This window comes from Callorhinus ursinus, unplaced genomic scaffold (genome assembly GCF_003265705.2).
Source record: "Callorhinus ursinus isolate GAN/ISIS: 27379988/994484 unplaced genomic scaffold, GSC_fseal_2.0 scaffold14, whole genome shotgun sequence".
NCBI lineage: Eukaryota > Metazoa > Chordata > Mammalia > Carnivora > Otariidae > Callorhinus > Callorhinus ursinus.
Window position 1 is genome coordinate 30,075,982 of NW_027397076.1, and position 23,509 is coordinate 30,099,490.

The 23,509-nt window shown below is 34.7% G+C and overlaps 1 protein-coding gene across 11 annotated transcripts in view; it reads left to right on the top strand.

The window, feature by feature from the left end:
• The window catches only part of NAP1L1 (nucleosome assembly protein 1 like 1), a 32,746-nt gene that overhangs the window by 6,179 nt on the left and 3,058 nt on the right, over positions 1–23,509 (top strand). For 4 of the 11 annotated variants that reach the window (XM_025882976.2, XM_073900627.1, XM_025882973.2 and 1 more), the window contains exons 2-14: positions 3,625–3,661; positions 8,159–8,244; positions 9,709–9,811; positions 15,377–15,518; positions 15,783–15,863; positions 16,746–16,874; positions 17,833–17,904; positions 18,708–18,847; positions 19,486–19,631; positions 19,726–19,745; positions 21,350–21,472; positions 22,201–22,230; positions 22,742–22,792. In XM_025882976.2, the coding sequence (XP_025738761.1) occupies positions 3,645–3,661; positions 8,159–8,244; positions 9,709–9,811; positions 15,377–15,518; positions 15,783–15,863; positions 16,746–16,874; positions 17,833–17,904; positions 18,708–18,847; positions 19,486–19,631; positions 19,726–19,745; positions 21,350–21,472; positions 22,201–22,230; positions 22,742–22,792 (1,140 nt within the window). In that variant the 5' untranslated portion in view covers positions 3,625–3,644. The other 7 variants (XM_073900630.1, XM_073900631.1, XM_073900629.1 and 4 more) reach the window with 6 other exon arrangements.

Sequence of the window (23,509 nt, forward strand, 5' to 3'; positions counted from 1 at the left end):
GGTCTAGGATGAAGGTGCCTTTCACATTTGGATATGTAGGTGCTTAGGAACACTATCAGGCAGACCATTTTAAGCTCATGGCTTGAGGTTTTGGGACAACACTGATAAGTGATTTCTAGTTTATTTGTCCAAGAGAACTGGTTTATTATCCCTGAGAATATAGCACTTGGGGGGTTCCTGCTTAATGTGGAGGGTTGCTGTAAAGATTTCCCATCTTGGATAGGTCTGGGGCTTTTGATTTTACCTCGGTAGTTAAAACCTTGCTTTTAAGATTTTAGCAAATATTTATTTTGGACTTGGAATTATTTTATACAGAGTTGGTTTGCATAATTTAGTTTGTCACTACCAGGAACGGAAATTCTTCATATCTCTTAGAAAGCAATTTCATGTCTGATAAATAAAAATTCTCATTGGTTTTATTTAATGTTGAGTGCAGTAAAAAACAAAAACAGAAAACTAATGGAGGTATTAACTGAAATCTGTGTTTTCTCATTGTGATCTGATTGTCTGAGAACCACGTGCCTCAGGGGCTGGGTTTCTTGTTTAGAATGGAGATTTTTGGGTCCACTCTCAGACCTCTTGTTTCAGAATCTGGGCATGGGAATTAATCTCTCTCTTTTAAATGAACTTACTTGTAATTTTAGATTTATAGAAAAGTTGTAGAGATAACTCCTGTAGAGTTCCCATGTGCCCCTTACCCAGTTTTCCTTAATGTTAACATTTAACGTTACCATGGCACATTTACTGGTTAGTCTATACATTTTAACAGTCATCTCAGCTAATTATTTTGCAGAAATATTGACCCTGTGCTAAGATAATTAAAAACAGAACTAAAAAGCTTGTTTATTTGAACGTTCAGTAGTTATCAAACACAAGTTAAGTCTTTTATGAATTTGCGTCTTAACAAGAGCAATCCAATGAAGAAACAGTTTTTTTGTATTTTTGTAGATGGTGAATAAGACCAGAAGTTGTTTGCCTGAGCTAGATTTTTACAAAGCTGGTGTCAACCCAAATGATCTGACTACAAAATTAGGCCTGCTTTAAAAAACGGAAGTGTGTATAGCCAAGAAATCTAATTTAGCTAGAGTGGGCAGGGCAGATTGGAGAGGGTATCTCTGAAGAAGTAAATGCCATCCTGTTCTGTCTTGAATCATCTTTAATAAAGAGTCAAAAGAATTTTATATAAGAGTTTGAATTCTAAATGTGACCCCATGAAATGAACAGGGAAGGTCGCAGTGTAGCCTTTCTTCTGAGTACATGTTAAAATGTTAGAAAAATCTGAATTTAAAAGTTTTTGGCGGGAGTTTTTTATTTTTGATAATTGCTGGACTTACTAGACTGTATTCAACCGAGCAAGTTCCAAAACGTTAGCAAAATGTACTTGTATATGGGAAAGCCAAATAATGCAGAATGAAATGTAAGTTCTCATTTCTCCCAGTCTTTTCTTACAGGTGATTACTATTAGGTTTCTGGTGTATCTGTACAGAAATGCCTTATTCGTAAAGTGTGTGCATGAGCATGCATGTTCATATATGTATATGAAGGATGCAAAGATGTGGCAGAATATATATATATAGATAGATAGATAGATATAGATATATTCCTGTCCAGATTGGATTTTGCCATAAGCCCTGTGCTTTTTCATATCTGCTTCATTTTTTGCTGCAAAGCATTTCATTGTATGCACATTCCATGCTAATACTGAATTTATTTTTGATGAGATAAGTACTTGTAGCTGCTCCCTCTATCTATAAGCTTTATGTATTACTGCTCTGAAGGATGCAATGCAGCGATTGGCAAAAGCACATATAATCCCTGTAATACGAATCTTGTGCTGTGATTAGTTGGGAAAGATAGAGCTTAGTCAAATAATCACACTAATTTGTAATTACAAACTTGAGACATCTTACGATGGAAAGAAATGGGGCTTTATAGGTGTGTATAACCAAGAAATCTTATTTAGCCAGAATGTACAGGTTGGAGAAGCCTCTCTGAAAAAGTAAAGCTTTGAGCTAAGAGCCAAAGGTTATGTTAACTGAATTTTGGAAGAACCTTCTAGGCAAACATGAAAAGCATAAGCCTTTAGATTCATAGTATTTTTTTTCATGTTAGAGGCTCACAAGTGAATATAACTAAAGCTGGAGATACACACATTTAAGGTTTTTGATATTACTATGGCCAAATTAGTCTCCAGAGAGAAAATAGTTTATAGGAACACAAACCACATTTAAGAATGCATGTTCACCACCGTTTTCCCTGCATTGAAAGAAGAACCTTGCTGATTTGATAGACAAACTAGAATTCCACTTGCATTTCTTTGATGATTAAGATTCAATATTTTTATTTTTGAATTAATATTTCTTCATAATTGTTTGCTAAGTATTTTGTTAATTTTGTAAATTACCCAGCATCACCAGAAAAATTTATCAGTGCTATTAGAAATTATTTAAAGCAAAAAAAAAATTTAAAGTAGAATAGGATACATTATTAGGAAGAAATATTTTCTTCACAATTTGTTCAAAGGATGGATGTTAGATCAGTAATAATATTCCACATATTAGCACTTGACTGCTGAAATCAGTAACTCTTCTTAACTATTCAAGTAATAATCATATAAAACATGTTGAGATGAGGAATCACATCTTGTAGCATTCTGAGAGTTACTAATAGTCTGTGGTTTTAATTACTAAAAGATAAAAACTTGATTTTAATGTGGGATCCTAAGCTTGATTTAGATTATTTTTTTTGGTAGTCTGTGCATTCATTACATGTGGCATTAGTCATTTTCCTGCCTGAATATAACACGTTTTACCTTCAGTTTTCTTTTTCTAAAAGCAGTATTCTCTAAGTCAATACTAATCTGTCTATAGTGGGAAAGAATTTAGGATATTCTCCAGATCAGTTCTAACAGTATTGATGTCAGGTAACCAAGTTTGTTGACAATATGACAGCATATCCAGGGTAACCTGGGGGTGTGGTCCTTACCTGTGATAAAACATGTACATTTGAAGAGATGGGGAAGGTTTACTTGATATAGATTGGGACCCAGAGCTTTAAAACTGTCATTAAGTTGCTTAAAGGACTGACATTTGGTAGGATTATTAAACTTTTTAGAAAGATCTCCAGAGGCATAATGGTGGCAGATTTTGGCTTTTTAACATGAATTTGGTAAGAATTAATACTGGTAAAAATGAAGTGGGTTCTGTGAGGTACTAAGTAGTCTAAAAATTTAAGCAAAAATTGACCATTTGTAGTTGTTAAAGGAATTTGAATAACTCTTGTATTGTTCCTTTTCTGTGATACTAGCATACATCAGATTCTTTACCAGCAGTGCTATTATGAAAAAATGTCCTTACATGGTAGATTCTAAAAGCCTAGTAATAACTTGCTTATTTTTAGCAGTATCCTCTGAAAAATTACTTTGGGGGCTAGTATGAAAGTCCATATACATGTGCCACGATTTTTCTTCTTAACATTGATGTATTTTTAATGGGGGTATACATTCCTCCGTGTGATGATTCTCAGTGTGTTACTGATTTAAAGGGTTTGGGCATCAAATATTTTTAATGGTTTTAAATACATTATACATGTATATTTTGTTAACACTGACATTTCTCTCCATAGATATTTGGAATTCTTACAACATGGCAGACATTGACAAGTAAGTGCTAGATAGTTGGTTTTTTTGTTTGTTTTTTTTCTTTTCCCAGAGATTTGGCTTCACTTTGTTCTGTGATGTAATTAATAGTCATAATAATAACATATTATAAAAATGTATGGTAAAGACTGATGCTTAGTACCTGCTGTTAGAATAGTTGGGTACAGTGTATCCAAGATAAAATATAGTATATATAATCATTGTCTTAAATACAGTAAACCATTTGCCAGTGTTTATTCTTAGGAATGTGCTGAGCACAGTAATGAATCAGAAATATTTGCAGAATTCATTTTTACCATACATGTATGGTAATTACTACTTCCGTATTAGGGTGTCATACATACAAGATAAAAAGTATATGAAATCTATATATAGAGTTTAAAGAGTAATAGGATACTTATAATTTATGAGTTTTTAAAAGTAAAACATTACTATTAGAAGCCCAGTGTCCCTCTTCTCCATTGCATCCTCCAACTTTCCTCTCCAGACGTGTAAGCACTGTCTTGGCATTTGTCTAAATCATTCCTTTTTTTTTTTTTTTAAGAGTTTTAACACCTGCACATTAAACAGTGTTTAATTTTGAAAATCTGAATAGCAGTCACAAACTTAGCTGTGTTTAAAAAGAAAAGCAGTATTACCACTATCAGTTGAAGTCTCTAAGGTAGGAAAAAAAACCAAAATCAAAAAGATTATCTGGGTCACAGTCTAGCTTCAACTTTCCTGAAGAATTTATTGGGCAAGGTCATACACTCTAGAAAGATCAGTTTAATAAAGTTGACTTCTGGCAGGGTTCTAGTGTGGATGGATGTTTTGCAGAAATACGGTAAGGGAGAATGGGTGAGCTGCATTGTTTGTTGCTTATGATTTCACACAACTTAGGGGTAGGTTAAAACAACACTTGGACATGGATTTAGGGGTACGATACGACCATCCGCAGGTTGTAGGCAGCAGAGCATGGAGGTGGGAAGGCAGGAAAATTTAGCACAGGGGCATCACATTCAAGTACATAGAAGAATTTGGCTAATTCTTCCATGCTTAAAAAGAATGGGAGCAAGTATTTTAGTGTTAATGGTTTTCAAAGTGATTGCCTCCTTTATTACTGCTCCAATCTGGATTGCTTAACCTTGATTATATAGCTATCATTGTGGTTCTATTTTATTATCTTCCTGGGGTTTCCTTTTGCTGCTTCTCTTGGGTTTGCTATTTGCTGTATCCCATGTAATTTTCTTTTTTGGTTCTTTAATACTTTCTTGGAAGAGTACAAGGGAAACAAATTATTTTGAGATAAATGACTGAAAATGACAATTCTATCCTTATGTTTGATAGTTTGAGTGTAGAATTCTCATTTGGGAATCCTCTTTCTTCAGAATTTTGAAGGCATTGCTTCATTACCACCTGGCTTCCAATATTGCTGTGTTGAAGTTCAAAGTCATTATAATTCTTGATCATTGTATGTGACACTTTTTGTTTTAAACATATATATTTCTGGAAGCACTCTGGCTTCAGAGTTCTGAAATTTTCACATTGTTTATATGTATTTTTAAAATTTCTTGTGTTAGGCATTCAGTGGTGGGCCCTTTCAGTCTGGCAACTCGATGGCTTTCAGTTCTGGGGAATATTCTTGACTTATTTTGTTGATTGTCTTATTTCCGTTTTCTCTTTCTGGACCTCCTATTATGTTATATGTTGAACTTGTTCTTCTAATTATCTTTTGTCTTATTTTCCATCTTTATCTCTTTGCTCTTCTTTCTGGGCAAAGCTGAAGAAATTTTATCTTTCAGCTCTTGTATTGAGTTTCTAAATTTCTGTTGTATAGTTTTCAGGAGTGTCTTTATTCTCTGTTCCTGTTTTTTATAGCATCTTGTTCCTATTTCATTGATTGTAATGTCTTTTCTCTGAATTGTAATATCTTTTCTCTGGATGTTTTTTCCCCTGTATGTTTGCTCTTAAATTTTTCTTTCCCCTATTTGTTTTCGTTTCCATGTAAAAGCATTTTCTCAAATAGGAGGTAATACTTGGTTGTCTGCTCACTAAGATTGGGGTGGGGGAGAACATGCAGTTGAGAGATGTTTAAGAAAAAAGTTGATTAGAGAATTTGAGTGTTGTGGGGTGGAGGGAGGCCTTTAATTTAGATTGTAATGTAAGGTCATCAGGGTGCTTGTTTATTGTGAGAATCCCCATTGTCAGAAGGATGTTTTTTTTCTGGGCTGGTCAGATACCCCAAGGAAGAGTATCTGGGTAAAGATCTGGCTTTCAGTGTTGTGGAATCCAAATTGGGAAAAGGTGGCCAGGGAAGGGTCTCTCCATTACATTCAACATTCTAGCGTGATACAGTCCTTATATCTGAGAGACTTTGGGCTGTATCTGTGGTCTTATAGTCTGAGCTCTTAGTTTAACCCTTTCCAAAGAAGAAACTGCTATGCTGCTGGATTGAGGGAGAGAATCTTGGGGATTTAACTGCTTTATCAGTTTTTGTTTAGTCCTCCCTATTTTCTCCCCCAGCCCAAATTCCAGAAGTGTCCTTTTTGATTCTGTGTTTGGTCTAGTTTTCAGCTTTTCCGACTGTTATAGATTTCAGTTCTCAATGACGTTGCTGTTGCTGCTCTTGTCTTCCTGTCCTTTAATGTTTGTCTGTTTAAAAAAAACCCTTTTATCGTAATTTTAGTAGAGATTTTGGAAGGATTACGATCAGAGGAGTATGTGCAATCTGCCATCTTAACCTTGAAACTTCATTTTGTTTTAAACTTAAAAGAATAAATTGGTTGTGACTGCTTGATTCCCCACCATCCCCTTATTTAATTTTAGATGGCTGTCAGCCCTAGGAGGGTGGGAGGGAGGGAGGATTCTTGCTCCTTAAAGGAGGAGTCAGCAGACTTTCTGTATAAATGACCTGATTATAAATATTTTAGGCATTTGGGGCCATATAGTCTCTGTTGCAGTTACTCAACTCTGCTGTTGTAGTGTGAAAGCAGCCATGGACAGTACATAAACTTACGTGGCTGTGTTCCAATAAAGTTTTATTTACAAAAATAGTGGGCTGTATTTGACCATGTGACATAGTCTGTGGACCCCTGTTCTAAAGCCTTAAGATGTAGATGTTCATTAAATGATTAAAATCACACTGGAGGAACAGCTGTGCTATGTGATCTTTAGTTAATGGCCCTTAAATCTAAGTATGCTTAAGTTTATACTAAATCAAAGATAATTTCAGAAACAGTCTATTGTTTCTGACGGGAAGGCTGAGTTTTTTCTCCTTAGTTTACAGGAACATAAATTTTGCTGGCAGAATACAGTTGACCTTTTCTGTATTTGTTCTTATATGAAAATTAGATAGTATTTGTCTCTATATGAAAGTTAATTCTTCAGATGCTATTTCTAAACATAAACGTGACTAAATCTGTAAACCAAATACTAAAATGTAAAATCACACAAGGAATTATATGAAGACCTATATGTTGACTTAGATAACCTTATTTTCCCTTTTTAATTCTCATTGTAATTTCATGTGCAAAAACTAGATTTTTAAGATGAAATGGGGAGAGTGTTATCTTACTACTTTTTTCCTTTCAATGGTGCCATCCTCCTGGCTTTGCTCTCAGTATGAAGTAGACTCACGTCTTAACTTTTTGCCCATCTCCACTATGAAGTAAAGAAAAAGGAGGAAAGTCCAAAGATAGTGAGTACAGGCTGATGTGATTGCCCCATAGCCATCAGGGATCCAGGATCCTTGTTCTTCCAAACTCCCTTCATTCTGTTGACTTTCATTCTCTAGGATGCCTCCTGGTCCAGCATGGCTGTTGGAACTCTAGTCATCACATCCCTATTCTGTGAAGGGAGCAAGATCAAAAAGGCCTCCCAGCTGTCCACTGTCCTATAAAGGAGGCTTACTCAAAATTCTATACATTTTGCTTTTTTAACTCATCATCCAGAGTTACATAACCACACCTAGCTAAAAGGTAGGCTGGGAAATGTAGATTTTTAAAAGCTTGGTATATTGCCATCTCATATAAAATCAGGGTGCTGTTACCAAGAAGAGTGAAAGCAGTGGATATTGGGTAAAGAGCACATACTTCCTGACCTCACGTTCCGGGAACCAACACTGTCAAACCACATTTTTAAAGCTTGGTTGGAATAGAGGGGCCCCTGCTGGCTCAGTCGGTGGAGCATGCAACTCTTGATCTTGGGGTGTTACATTCTTAGTTTGAGCCCCACATTGGGTTTAGAGATTACTTAAAAATAAAATCTTGGGGGAAAATTAGCTTAAAATGGAAATTTTATATTTGACCATGTGCTTTTAAATGAAATTTTACGTACTTCCAGTTTGTGCTTGTTTATATATGAAGTTAGAAAGAAAACTGAATTACCTTTGGAATTTTCCTATTTCATATTTTTGAAAGAGGCATATTAACCTAGAAAATGAATTGAAGTTTTTTATAATTTTTTATCTATTTTTTGGTAATTGGTACATTTGAACCTTGGTGTGATACTATGATATTGTAGCAAAGAACAGTCTGAACTTGATCAAGATTTGGATGATGTTGAAGAAGTAGAAGAAGAAGAAACTGGTGAAGAAACAAAAATCAAAGGTATTACTTTAAATTACTTCAGGAGCCAGTGATTGCTGGCACATGTCTTCTAGAGGGTAGTAACAAATACTGTTCCCTTTTGGATCCTTGTCTAGACACTTTACCCATGCGACCCATACCTCTAGTTCAGTAACAATTTGTGTATGTTGGGGTGGGGGGAAGAAAGGAGGGGAAGAGGGAGATGGAGATAGAGTGGTAATAAGGGAGGAAGGTATGAATATAGTTAGTGACCTATCAGAAGTTACTCTGTATGCCTTCTAATGCTGGAGTGACATGGCATAACTGTGTCAAACAGCTGCCCATGAGTTTTGTCTGAATTTAGAAATGTTACAGGTGTTGGTGGGAGTTGTTTTTGGTGGTCGTTCTAAACAGCTTAGACTTACTGGAAATATTCAGTATTTCATATGTAGAAAACATTTGTGTATTTCAACCTCTTTTAATCCTTCCCACCCAGATGACAAAAAAGACATTTATTAAATGTAAACAAAAATCACTCATACTTTTTTTAGCAAATAATTGTAAAGGGTGAGGTGTAGTGATGGTAGGGGGGGAATTGTACTGCTTTAGGTTATGCCCTATAGGTATGGGCTGAGAATATTAAAGTACTAGATGACTGAGCTTTCCATTGTTAAGTCAGAGGGAGATTAATTGTGAAAAGACTACTGAACTTTAGCTTCAGCTTTCATCTTGCAGCATTGTCTTAAAAGATACAGAGGTCGGTATCCTTAGTGGCCAGTATTGACATTTCTAAAGGCATGTTGGTTATCATAACTGTACATCATCCAGTAATCAAATTAATATTAGGAATTGACCTTTAAGAACATAACTGGGAAAATTCATGTCATTTTTGTGTAATGTCTATTGACGAGGAGATGATAATAGCAAAATAATTTGTTTTGCCTAAATCTGGTTTTGGATTGAGTATAATTTTTAGACACCATTAACAACCACGTTTTGTTTGGCTTTAGTTACAACCTTGATTGTCTCAACTATTAACTTTATTCTGATAAACAGAAATATACTATACTATAAACATCAAACAAACATTTAGGTTACTCCACAGTCTTTCTCCCAGGGTGGAAACTGTCACTGTACTTCCGATAATGTGTTGTCTGCCTTCAAAGTGTTAGCTAGAGTCATAGGTAGGCATCTGGGTGAAGCTTTGAGCTTCTTAAAAATGTAAGGTGGATGAAACACAAGACAGTAGGAAGAGAAAGGATATTTATTGTTAATAGTAGTTGTGGCAATGGTCTTCAGAAATGGCGTGTGTTAAGATCATTAGGAATCTGAACTTTTCCTGAATGTCAGGTTTTCCTAGAGTGGATTTTCCTCAGCTTGCTGCCCATCTCTACTCAGACCAATGAATTATGGGCTAGTCAGGAAACCTTCATGATTGGATTGTCCTATTAAAATAGCATAATATATTTTCATAAAATCCTTTCGATGCCCTTTTTTTTTTTTAAGCGCGTCAGCTGACTGTTCAGATGATGCAAAATCCTCAGATTCTTGCAGCCCTTCAAGAAAGACTTGATGGTCTGGTAGAAACACCAACAGGATACATTGAAAGGTACAAGTTCTTCTTTTCTGTAGTCCTTATTTAGCCTTCTGTAATCAACATTGCAGGTGTATCTTTTTAAGACCATCTAGGACTTAGATATGTAATAGTGGAAAGCTAATGTCTGTTAGTATCTAGTATAGGATTTTTGGGAATTTAAAAATTTTGCTGAGTACCACCAATTTAGAGTTGGTGTTTTGAAGTTTGACTCCTCTCCACAGGAAAAGTACACTGATCTTAACCATTTCTGAGATTTGTTTGGAGGTTTGCTAGAAATGCACAGAATTAGAAGAAATACAGATTTCTTATTTATTTCACTGGTCCTATGAATCATTTGCAATAGCCCGTATATCTTATTCTGCTTATAATTGTTATGATTTTAAGAGCCATCCATGTTGCTATCTGTATGTAATCTCTCATCAGTAGTTTTTAGCTTCTGAATGTTGTCACTTACAGTGATTTGTGTCCACCATGTTTTATTACATGCTTTTTTTAATATGCTTTTTCTTTGATGGGTATCTTGATTGCTTCTAAGCTCCATCAACACAAATTCCGTTGTAATGGTCCTCTTTTCGCATGCCTTCTTAAAGAACTGTAAGAATTTTGGGGGGATATGTATTTACTGGTGGGATTGTTAGTTACAGGGTATGCAAGCTTTTAGTACTTCTCAGCTTGCTTTCTAGAATGACTGTCCAATGCATGAAGGCAACCTTCATCCTTGTATCTCTGCCAGCAGTTGGCATCATTCAGCTTTATGGGTTTTTTGTTTTTACCAATCTAAGAGGTGCAGGCTTATTTTGTTTTATTTGTACTTTTGTTGTCTAATGAGTTTTGAGCTTTTCTTCATCATTGTGAGCCTTTTAGGTTGCTCTCATTGTCCATTTTCCTACTGGGGTTTACCGTCTTGTTTTGCAGGAGTTTTTGTATATTGAAGGTGTTAATCTCTTACCAGTTTTAGACTTTGTAAGTAATCTATTGTCATTTTTATTAACTTTATCCATAGCATTCTCCCTTAAACAGAAGTCCTTAATTTCTGTGTTTTAAGTTTTTTGACCTGTGGTTTATTCTTTCAAGTTCAGAAGTCCTTCCTAGTTCCTTCTGCATTTCCTGTTGACTAGTTCTTTCATCTTTAGGTCTTTAATAAACCCTCTTGAGGCCACCTTTGTATTTAGCTATGCATCAGGGGTTTTTTTTGTTTGTTGGTTTTTTTTTTTAGTGAGCTTATTTTTATAACACTTCACTAAACAGTTCATTATTTCCTCATTTATTTGTGATACCACCTTTATTGCATATCACTTTCTTATAAACACCTATGTTTGTCTTTGAGCAGCACTCTTTTTAATATGGCTTTTTAGTATGTCTTAATATCTAGCAGGGTGATAATTTAATCTTTCTATTAATTTGTTTCTCCCTGTAATAGCTTGCTTTCTTCTACCCTTCCCCCCTCCCCTATGGAATACACTCTTAAGATTGGCCTAATTATATGTAGACCTTTATCCCACATATGGTTGATAGTAAGTTTAGAGGGGTTTTCACAAAACAAAACAGGCCCCCCCCCCGCACTAAAATTTTGATAGGAGTTACATTGAATCTATTGATTAACATGGATAGGGGATTTTTCTTTTAATGTAAAATTGTCTCATCCATATCCTTGTATTTATTGAAATCATACTCTTTTATTACAAAATTTTTCTCATAGTCTATTCTTGGTTAATTCCTGTATACTTTAGTTCTGTTGCTATTGTGGATAGTATCTTTTTTTTAATTGTATTATCAGGTTGGCTGTTGTTGATGTAGAGAAGAGTGCTGTTGATTTATTTTCATTTTTTATTTCTTTTGCTGTTGATCTTGTGTCCAGAAACCTTGCTACACTTACTATAGTAATTTTTTCTTCTCCCAAAGGCAGAAGATCTTGTCTGCAAATAATGGCAGTTTGAGCTCTAATCTTTCACATTACAGCACACCAAGTTTATTTGTATTTCATTATAACATTGGCCAGGACTTTCAGTACTGTGTTAAACAATTAGCATTAAACATGAGCATCTTTATCTTATTTCTAGTCCTAACCAGGAATGGATATAAAATCTTGCCATTAAACTTGGTGTCTGCTTAGATTTATTATGACCTTTTTTTCTGTATGTATTCAGACAGTCTTTTGACTTTTTCTTCGACTCTGTTAAGTACATACTAAATATATTTTTGGAAACATGATACTAAACTAGCCTTGCATTCCTGGAATAAATTTAATCATATATTATTACAGTTAAGTCAAGTAGTTAATATCTTTTTCAAGGTCCTTATTTGTTAGTGAAATGTACTTGAATATGTGTGCCTGTGTGTGTGTGTGTATGTATATGCATGTGTGCATGTATGTACAATATAGAAACTTCCATGGGATGGTAATTCCATGCCCTGGTTTTAGAGTCAAGATTTCAGCTGCTTAATGAATAAACAGGGTTGCTTTACTTTTCCCCGTTTTCAAAGCAATTTGTATAGGATAGGAATTCACTGTTCTTTGAACAGTTGGTAGAACTCTTCTAAAAATGGACTTTGGCCTTTGGAGTTTGAGAACCCTTCATTTGGATTTGCTCCATTCCCCTCCAGTTTCTTGAATTGAGGCTTTGTTCATTTGATTTTTTTAAAAATTATCTTTTATGGCCTTAATACTTGTTTTTCTAAATGTTCTATGAAAGTTAAGTGTGAAGATCTATATGTTGAAATTAGTAGCCTAGATTTATTAATTGTGTTGTTCAGGTTCTCTTATTTCTGCTTATTGACTGACCGCTTGATCTAACAGTTTCTGGGTAGAAGTGTTAGAAATTTCCACTTAAATCTGTTTCTCCCTGTAATTCTATTGGTTACAGATTAATATATTTTGAAGCTGTATTATTAGCTGTGTGTGATGTATGTGTCTTGTCCCTTAGTCCCTGTTTACCAGTGTGGTGTCCTCTCTGGTGGTGGTGGTGGTGGTGTAAATTGTTCTGTCTGGTATTAGGATAGCTGTTGCAGCTTGCTTTTGGTTTTTATTTACCTGGCATGTCTTTTTCCATTCTTGTATCTTATCTCTAGTATGGAAGCTTGCTTCTTCATTAGTGATTTTAAACTCTGCCTCCCTTGAAAGCAGTATTGTTTTTGGGCTTAATTGCTATTTTATAATTTATTGTACTTTGTTTCTTTTCTCTTTTTTTGCTTTCCATTAAATAAATGAAGTTGTCTTCTGGTATCAAAGTTACTGCATTCTGTTGTTACTATGTTAAATGGGCTCATAACCTAATACCTAAGTTTATTTACCCATATTGATTTCTTAAATTTAGTGATGTCTGTATTATTTATAAATACACGCTCTCTGGTCCACCTTTTTTTCCATCAAGGCAACAGTAAGATTTACCAAGATATTCGGCCACCTGTATTTATACAGTAATTTCTTAATTTTTTTAACTTTCTCAGAAACTATTTTTAATGAATGTATTGAGTATCTCTGGCATGTTTCCTGAAGCCTGATGTGCCTCATACAATTTTTATTTTGTCTTCATATTTGAATAATAGTTTGGCTTATAAAATTGTAGTACAGAGTTCTTAAATAAAAGTTCATTTCTTCTTGTATATGGTGTTTTCTTTTGAAGCCCGATGTCAAATTCCTTTTCCAAAAATTCCTTTTCTTTTGAAGCCCGATGTCAAATTCCTGTGTAGGTTTTTCATTGAACACATGTAGGATTTTCTTTGGTCTTTGATATTCATGAATCTCAGTAACCTCTCTGAGGGTTAGAGTAAGGATTTCCATATTACTTTAACTCTGAGAAATTTGTTACTCATTTATTCAGGTATCTCCCTCCCTTCTTTCAGCTATTGCTACTTTTGTCGTCCAAATCATAATTTTTCTGTCTTTCCTGCAGCCTTTCTGGAGAGCGTTTGAACGTTAATGGACTTCCTTAAGTTAAACCTATCCTGTTTATCCTGTTGGTTGGTTGATTTTAGCTACTGTATTTTTCATATTTAATATTTCTACTTTGTTTTAGATTTATTTCTTGGTCTTGTTTCTTCTCTCATCTCTTTAAATATATTTATATTACTTTGTCTAATAATACGGCTTCAGATGATAAATATTTCATTCTTTCATTAAAATTTACACTCCTTAAGGGTTTAGTTACTCTGGCTGTAGAGCTCAGGCTCACTGGTTGATAACAGTTAGTCCCCAGTAATGATTATTGAGGGAGGAATAAAGATCAGACTCTGGCTTGTGACAGTCCCAGTGGAATTTAAGAAAAGGGATTGGAATGAACCTAAGGAGAGCTCCAGTTACTTCAGACTAAGTTTGCTGTCAATTCCAGGCAATTGTTTTTGCTGCTTTTGGGGAGGAGGCAGTCTCCTTTGGTCGTAATCCATTGTACCTGGATTGGCGGGGTGGAGGAATGAGTGCTTGTAGGCTCTCAGCCAGACACTCACTGTTGTAAGGCAAGTGCAGAATTTGAAAAGCTTTCTTTGAGCCTGTCTTCACTGCTACCCATTCTGCCCATTCCCTCCCTTTTCCAGGTTGCAGTTCACTCTGTACAGTTGTTAGTCTTGCTCAGAAGTTGCTCGGAGTATGTGTGTGCTTGTGAGCGTGTGTGAGTCTCTGAAATAGTTGTTTTCTTCTTGGTTCTGAAGTTTCTAGGGTTGAATTTTTCTGAGATACAGTGTGGGGGTGGGCAGCACCCCATGCTATTTTATTACCTTGACAAAACAAACTTCTTACTTTTAATTGTAAGGAAAAAAAATTATCTGCAGATAATTTTTTACTTCTCATTATCTTAACTATAAAGTAGTGGTTAACTAAGAAAATTATTTGATTTACAGCAATCTGCCTATGGCAGGAAATTCTAACCTGGATTCTGTATCTGTTGTACAGATCCCTGAAGTTAGATAAATTTTGAGTGAACATTTTTTGGGTGGTAGGGGGATTCATAAGTTGAATCATAACTCAGGGGCCTATATTACCCTATTGTAAATTGTATGATTTATGAATTATATCTCAAAGCTGTTACGAAAAAATCTCTTCATGAAATACAACATTCTTTTTTTAATATAAATTTAAATTCTAAATAGAGACTAGAATAGAAAATAATGGTGTAGGATACCATCCTTTTTTCTAATATAATATCTTTTCCCTAAAAATAGCTGGTATGGGTGAGATAATGTCTACTTTTTTTTTTTTTTTAATCAAGGTTATTGTCCTTATTCTCAGGATCATCAGTCCATGACCTTTTAACTTCCTAAGATACCGTTTTACAGCTTAAATGCCAGCACTGACAAGTCAAATGCTGAACTTGATTATAATGAAAGATTTAGTGTTGATATGATTTACATTTTCTTATCACAACTTACTGTATCTGTTTAAATGTTCACTTTTGAACTATTTTATAGTCAAGAAGTCCATGTATTTATGTTTCTTGAATTTTAATTACTTCGAATGAGTATACCTTTTACTTCAAATAGGAAACCTATCATTCACTAACTTTTATGCTTTACTTTTCAATATGATAGAAGTGTGACTTGTGTTTTACTGTGATGCTGTGTAACTGGTGCGTTCCAACCTTTCAGCTTGCCTAGGGTAGTTAAAAGACGAGTGAATGCTCTCAAAAATCTTCAAGTTAAATGTGCACAGATAGAAGCCAAATTCTATGAGGAAGTTCATGATCTTGAAAGAAAGTATGCTGTTCTCTATCAGCCTCTATTTGATAAGGTAATGCTTTCTACTGTTTTATTTTCTTTATCTAAAATTTGAGATTATAATAAAGCTTTGGAAACAAAAACAAACTCGCAGGTGGTTTAGTCTTTAGACCTCTCAGCAAAATGGTTATTAGAGGTAATTGGGAAAACTGTCAATAGCAATTCAAGTTGTGGTATGCATTCATTAAATCTATACACATCTTTAATGAGGAACAACTAGTTTCTGGTTTGGATGTTAGTGTTTTTATGCAAGCTTTTTTTATCTTAATCATTTTAGCGATTTGAGATCATTAATGCAATTTATGAACCTACGGAAGAAGAATGTGAATGGAAACCAGATGAGGAGGATGAAATTTCGGTTGGTACCAACTTTATAATTTAGTGTATTTTTATACCTTGGAAATATTTTATTGTAAGATTCATGGTGAGTTAACTATAATCAGAACAGATGAGCCACTGTTAGCCCTGGTACCATCTGTACCCAAATTCATTTTTCCCTTACATTTTTTAGTATTTAAATTTTATAGATTATGTGAACTTTTCCTTTGAACTTGATGATGACCTGCAAAGGATTGTTCTTGTTTTTCACATGATGAAATGGAGGCTTCTAATGACTTGCCTACAATTAATAAATGGCAGGGTTGTGACACAAATACTGTGTTCTGTTACATGACTCTCTTTACCCAGCATTGCTATTTTAATGTTGGTTGATAAGGAGAACATAATGTGTTTTTTTTCCTCTTTAAATTTTTTATTGTTATGTTAATCACCATACATGACATCATTAGTTTTTGATGTAGTGTTCCATGATTCATTGTGCATAATACCCAGTGCTCCACGCAGAACGTGCCCTCTTTAATACCCATCACCAGGCTAACCCAGAGAACATAATGTTTTGATCAAGAACACCAAGGGGTAAGGAATTGGGCAGGGTTTATATTTAATATTTTTTTTCCTGAAGTTTTAAAATGTTTTCCTCTAAAACTTTCCCTGTAGTTCATAGGTTCTCTCTTTGGAGAGGTATGGTAGTAGCAATATGTACAGAAGTACAGTTTGGTATGCGCATAACAGCAGTGTTTACACATTGGACTAGAACTTCATTGATTGAAAGTTGCAATTGGTGATTGAGGATTTGTTGGTTTCTGTACTTCACTGCTGGGTGTAAGTTAAGGGGATGGGTAAGGTTTTATCAAGTGGTCTGATTTAGGAATTCAGTAACATAATGCTGTCATTTATCAAGGAGGAGCTGAAAGAAAAAGCCAAGATTGAAGATGAGAAAAAGGATGAAGAAAAAGAAGACCCCAAGGGAATTCCTGAATTCTGGTTGACTGTTTTTAAGAACGTTGACTTGCTCAGTGATATGGTTCAGGTAATTTTACTCATAAAAACATCAGTTTACCTTAAAGGGTAAAAACCTTTGAAATTTAAATGGCTGGGATGACTAGTCTCCATCATTGACCTCTATAGAATGATTGCTGTCTTTTGAAACCTGTTACCTGTAGAAGGAAAATTGCATCTTTGATTAATAAATTCTAATTCATTTTCAAAAATTAGATAATGAAATGGCCCTTTGACAGTTTATCATTGAGCAGTGTTTTGTCGTAGTCTTATGTCTTCTGTATTTAAAGTGCTTGGTATTAGAGATTGGAGGGAGGAAACTTAAAATTTCATTTCTCTTACCCAAAAAGACCTTTTCAGTCTGAAACAAATATTCCAGGGGACATTTGCATTTTAAAAGAATAACATAAAGATCTTTAACTCTTAAAGTTGTCACTTTTTCTGGGAATCCAATACAGATGTCACTTTCTCCGGGAAACTTTTTGTGTCCTAATCAGAAGCATTTCTTGAGCCACTACTATGTGCATTATAGTACTTGTTGCCTTATAGTGTGATTGTTGAAAGTTAAAGTCAAGAAAAAGAAATCTCAAAACAATGACTGCTTATTGCATTTCTACTTTGGTAAAGTAGGAAAGGACCTAGCAGAACGAAAGGAAGAAGCAGCAGCAGCTGGGAAAGGAAATGTTTTTAAAGCAGACATGCCTGAGTTAGACTTCATTTTATATTCTTCAGCTCATTCAGTCTGATGATGATGTAATTCTCTGTTAAGTCACTTTTTTTCTACCATTGCCAGTAGAAATAAGTAGACCTTATAAGTAAACTAGCTTTAGTATAAGCCATTATCTGGAGAATAATAGGTCTTATGGTTCATAAGTGTTACATAAAGCCTCACTATAAATGTCTCAGCTAAATGTTTATTGTCCAGTAACAGCACACTGATCCTAAAATGCCATGTTAGATACTCATTTTCATATTTTCTTAATTTGCAGGAACATGATGAACCTATTTTGAAGCACTTGAAAGATATTAAAGTGAAGTTCTCAGATGCTGGCCAGCCCATGGTAAAAGAACTTTGAAATATTTTTAGTTCTGTAACATTAGATGTTTATAGGTAGATACATGGAACTTTCTAAAAAGAGGTGATATTCTAAGCCTAGAGATGGGTGAGAAAGAAGTTAAAATTCATACTTGGTACTCTTTAATTGTTGGTAGGCAATAAATGTTTGGATGTTGGTAATTGTGATATAGAATTTATTCCTTTTCCTCCCTCTGAACATAAAACTTTTTGAAATGTAGTAAGTCCTTGATAAAAATAGATAAAAAATAATAGCACCCTAAATACTTACTCTGTCTTAAAAGACATGTGTCTGGGGATTACATAAAACAGAAGATGTTAGAGGGCCCCTTCTTCCCCATGATGAAAGGTCAGCTACTAGCTTCTTCCAAAAACCATCAGTATTTGAAGTATGGGCAAAGCTACTATATAGACTCTTCTATCGTGTGTAGTAAAGTTCCTCTGTCAAATTCGGGTTAGAAGATGATTTAAAGTCCTCTTTGTGAGGATGGAAGGAGGAAAGAGTACTTGGTCAGTTTATTCAGTTGTTCTAACCAATTTTATAAACATGTTACTAAATAGAAATTGTAAGCTGAGCTAAGTTTTATTCAGTTTTATTTTGTCTTGTTTTGCCTTTTTAAACATAATTTGGGGTTTATCTGACCCTTTCCCAGAATAGGAAAGGCATTATCACACCTAGAAGTTTATGTGTTTATAAAAATCAACAGATTGAATTTTACCTATTAAAGCATTAATATATGTGATGTAGGAATTTCATTAGTGTTTATTTTTTTTATTTTTTTTTTTAAGAGTTTTGTCTTAGAATTTCACTTTGAACCCAATGAATATTTCACAAATGAAGTGTTGACAAAGACATATAGGATGAGGTCAGAACCGGATGATTCTGATCCCTTTTCTTTTGATGGACCAGAAATTATGGGTTGTACAGGGTGAGTTTAATTTTACTACTTTCACAGAATATTCTTTTTTGTTCTACTTGTGATTTGTGGTATTTGGTATTTCCTAGTGTGTACTTGATACATAGTTTATCTCTAAACATTTCAGGTAAGTGTTTTGTTAGATGAGCGCACCTATTTTCCTGGAATTCTCCTTGGCTTATAGTATTACATTTCTTCAAAGGAGAACACACTTAAATTTATTTATATTGTGAATTTGTGCTAATTGTCAATGTATTTATAGAAAAATGTTTAGAAATAAAATTTTCTCTTTATATTGCTATCGAAAGCATGTGAGCCATTTTTTCCCTCTAAAATTTGTAATTACAAAGTAATATTTGGGGCACTTGGGTGGCTCAGTTAAGCTTCCGACTCTTGGTTTAGGCTCAGGTCATGATCTCACGGTTGTGAGATGGAACTCCGTGTCCCAGCCCAGAGTCTGCTTGAGACTTTTCCCTTCTGCGGCTCCCCCTGCTCACAGGCATGTGCTCTTGGTTCTTCTCTCTCTGGCTCACTCTGTAGAAAATTAAATCTTTTTAAAAAATACAGTACTTAATTAGATAAATCTTCCCTCTTACTGCAATTAAGCATAGTATGATAATTGTGATAGATTCTTCCTTTTGTTTTGCAAGGTGCCAGATAGATTGGAAAAAAGGAAAGAATGTCACTTTGAAAACCATTAAGAAGAAACAGAAACACAAGGGACGTGGGACAGTTCGTACTGTGACCAAAACAGTTTCCAACGACTCTTTCTTTAATTTTTTTGCCCCTCCTGAAGGTAAGTAGTGTTTTCGTTTGGGTATTAATGGTTGTTTTATTATAAGCTTTCTTTAATTTCTTACTCATTTGAATTTCTTTTCTCCATTTTGCAGTTCCTGAAAGTGGAGATCTGGTAAGTTAAATTGTTATTTATTTGTTGAATTGTTCACTATGACATTAAAGAACTGGTTCTCAGAAGTGGGGAGTTGGATAGCTGCTACTCGAATTTTGTTCTGAGGCTTGCAATGCACGGAGAAGACCTTTATGCATCTGAAGTTATTTCATTCAGAATGCCTATAGTGCTTCCCTTGAGAAATGCTGAGAGGCTAAAGGCTTTTCTTTTGAGGCTTGGAAGTATTGTGGGGATTCAGGTTCTTAAGATGATAGTTTTCTTACTGAAACTAGTATGTTTTAAATATATCATTTGTACTACTTATTTACTCAAACTCCTAACCACATTTTGGTTAGAACTCTCTGTATTTGTTATTCCAGTGGAAACATGGTTTCATATTGTGGCCATGTGTTATGTGACCATATAAGCCAAGAGCTGCAATGGTGCCTGTGCACAGCCTGGAATGCTGTGCAGGCAGGATGTAAGCTATGTAGGTTTTGAATCTGCTCTTCTGTTGGCCAGATTTTTTAACTTTAACTCCGATTGTTTAGTAGTTTTATACATACGGAATTAGAATTTATGTTTATTTTGAACACTTTTGAATTGGAGTAGTTTTGGCTAAGGCTAAGACCAGATCTGTAAAAGGCAAGTATTTCTGCCTGTAAAGAGTGGTAAGTGGCTTGCGTCAAAACGTTGTTTGTGGGACAAAAAAAGAGACTGTATAGCAGCACCTGAATTTTAGGTAGAACTACTTAAGAACATTGTGGTAGAGTTTCATGCTATTTTCATGTCAGTAAGTGGGTTGGGAGTTTGTGTTGAAGTGATTTTTTTTTAAATTCTATTGTCAAATATTTATGGTAACAAAACAGTCTTGAGTAGTTATAGTTAGAACACCTCCACCTGTGATTACAAGTCTTTCCCTCAAAGTCCACTGCCCCCTTTTGTGTTTTTTTTGGCTGTTTATTATAGTGGATTATGTTGATGAATCAAAATAAATACCCATGGAATGTTTACTCATTGTTTGGTATCATGAAACTTAAATGGGATTATTTGAATTTTGAATAATGTCAGCACCATTTCAGCGTTGTGCTGTCATTAAATAGAGATCCTAGATCGACTTAGTATTAAGTAGGATTCTATCTCATTTGGCATTATGTACAAAAAACTGCTTCTGTACTGTCTTTAAGGAAATGTGAGTGATCCTCCATGTTCTTTCATTATGTGCTGTATGCCTAATATTTAAGTCCTGAGATTCTTTTTTAGTATTGTTCCATTTGGTGTTTTCAATAATGAATATTTATAAGGAAAATTAAAGTCATGTAACAAAGTTGCTTTTATATTTTAAGTAAAAAAACTAAGCAATAACCAGTTCTGATTTTTATTTTCCCAAATTTCTCTGAGTATGTACACTGACTTGGTAACTTTCTTTTTATTAAACCTAAGGTATATATCAGTGACTGTTTAATCACACACATAAGCTAATTTTAAAATGACAGAAAGTTAAAAGTGAAGTTGAATGTTGTTTCATAGAGTTTAAACCCAAGAGTCTTGCATGTGCCTAATTAAGTAACAGTTATTAAGTTTTGTGCCTTTTTTTTCTTCTTAAAAAAAACAAAACAAAACAGGATGATGATGCTGAAGCTATCCTTGCTGCAGACTTTGAAATTGGTCACTTTCTACGTGAGCGTATAATCCCAAGATCAGTGTTATACTTTACTGGAGAAGCTATCGAAGATGATGATGATGATGTGAGTGAATCTGAAACCTGCAGTGAAATCATTTGGTGAGGGTATGGTGGTCAGCTGGTGAGCAGTTAAACGAACAGATGTAATTTTTTAAAAAACAGAATAATTCAAAGGTTAATTACTCATGTTCTATAGACAACTTTCCTGAACTGTTTTAAATATGTCCTCTTAGGATCTTTGGTAGCTTTTATTTTCCTGCTAATAGGAGACTGCTCTGAATTAGTGCAACTTTACTGTGTTTGGTCAGTGTTGTAGATGTGTTATGCTCTTGTTTTTGACCAAACAAAACATGTCTAAGATATTTTTTACTACTTTTAAAAATACTAGGAAGCATAGAATATTTATCCAAAGGAATATTAAGCAACAATTAAGTAAAACTAGGCTGCCCTCAAATATTTTGGCTATCTTAATTGCTAAATGTCAGTCATTCAAATAGATTTAGGGCCTTTTTGTGCTGTGTGTTTGCATAAGTACAGGCAAGTAATATTTATAGTAATAGTTGTATGATCACACGCACAATTGTACTGTATTCTTTATTTTAACTTCTAAAATTGTCAGATTTAGATAACGGCCCTGAATTGAGTGATTCTTGCAGCCATTTAATTTATAATTGCCTTAAGGAAAGTATTTTCCTCTTTTTAGTTATTAGTGGAGACAAGATGGCTGTAACTAATGCTATTCTCAAATGTTTGTTAGCTTCATTCAAACTTCATCCTTTTTTCCCTTTTTAGTATGATGAAGAAGGTGAAGAAGCAGATGAGGTAATGTTTACCAAATGAGCAAATAATTCTCTGTTTAACACATTGAGAAGCAAATTGAGTGACTTATGTATTCCTTTGCTATAATCATTATTCTGTGATACGGGATATAAGCCTTTTGGAAAAAAATACGGTTTTAGAATTCTACAGCCAAACAATGTATGTATGAGGTTTCAATAAATAAATTGCAAAACTCAGAACATTTTTTTTATTTCAAATAATTCTGTTCTGCTGCAGGGTTATCAGCTCTTTGAAGAAGTCAAAAGCTGCAGTAAACTTTTTCAACGTTGGCTGCAGTAAATCTTTTCAATAAAAGCTCTCTGGATGTCTCAAGTTGTGTTGGGAAATTTTTCATATTAGAAGCTTTCAATTAAATTGCATTGTCACCATACTCTGTAATCATGAAAATCTTTTGACCCATAGAGTAACTTGTATTAAAATTTCTCCGTACGTTATGAGCCATTTCTTCCTACTGTGTACCTACTTCATGGATGCATTTTGAACTTTAATATAGGAAGGGGAAGAAGAAGGAGATGAGGAAAATGATCCAGACTATGACTCAAAGGTGAGCAAAATTAGTGCTACTTTCTATTAAATTTAAGGCAGGTTAAATAAGAGTTGATGTTTCTTAATATAAAGTTTATTTTTGTCCACTAAACTCTTTAATAAATCCTATTGCCTGGAGATGAATGTATAGTCCACTTGAATCCCCACTGGCATTTCAACAGTACATGAAATTTCAATGCACATTTCCTAAGAAGTTTTATTTTTGGTTCTGACTTTGTATTTTTCTTAGTTTCAGGCTAAATAAACCCTAGGATTCTATTTTAGTGTACATTATCTTGGGCTTTTTTTTTTTTTTTAAGATTTTATTATTTGAGAGGGAGAGCAGCACGAGGTAGGGAGGTGGAGGTGGTGCAGAGGGAGAGGGAGAAGCGTGCTCCCAACTGAGCAGAGAGCCTGATGCCTGGCTTTAACCCTGGACCATGACCTGAGCCCAAGGCAGACCCTTAACCGACTGAGCCACCCAGGCGCCCTGGGCTTTTTTTTTTTTTAGTTTTTTTGGAAGCATTTTATATTTCAAAGATTCATGAGAGAGAGAGGAGGCAGGTGGAGTGGGGGAGGGGCGGGGGAAAGGGAGAGAGAGTGAGCAAGCAGGGAATCCTCAAGCAGATTCCCTGACCTAGACGGCCTGAGGGGGAGGGGGGCGGGGTGGGGCGGAACTCTGGCAGGCCCCCTTAGAAGTATTTGAAATTACTTAACTGCTTGTGTTCTTAGGTTG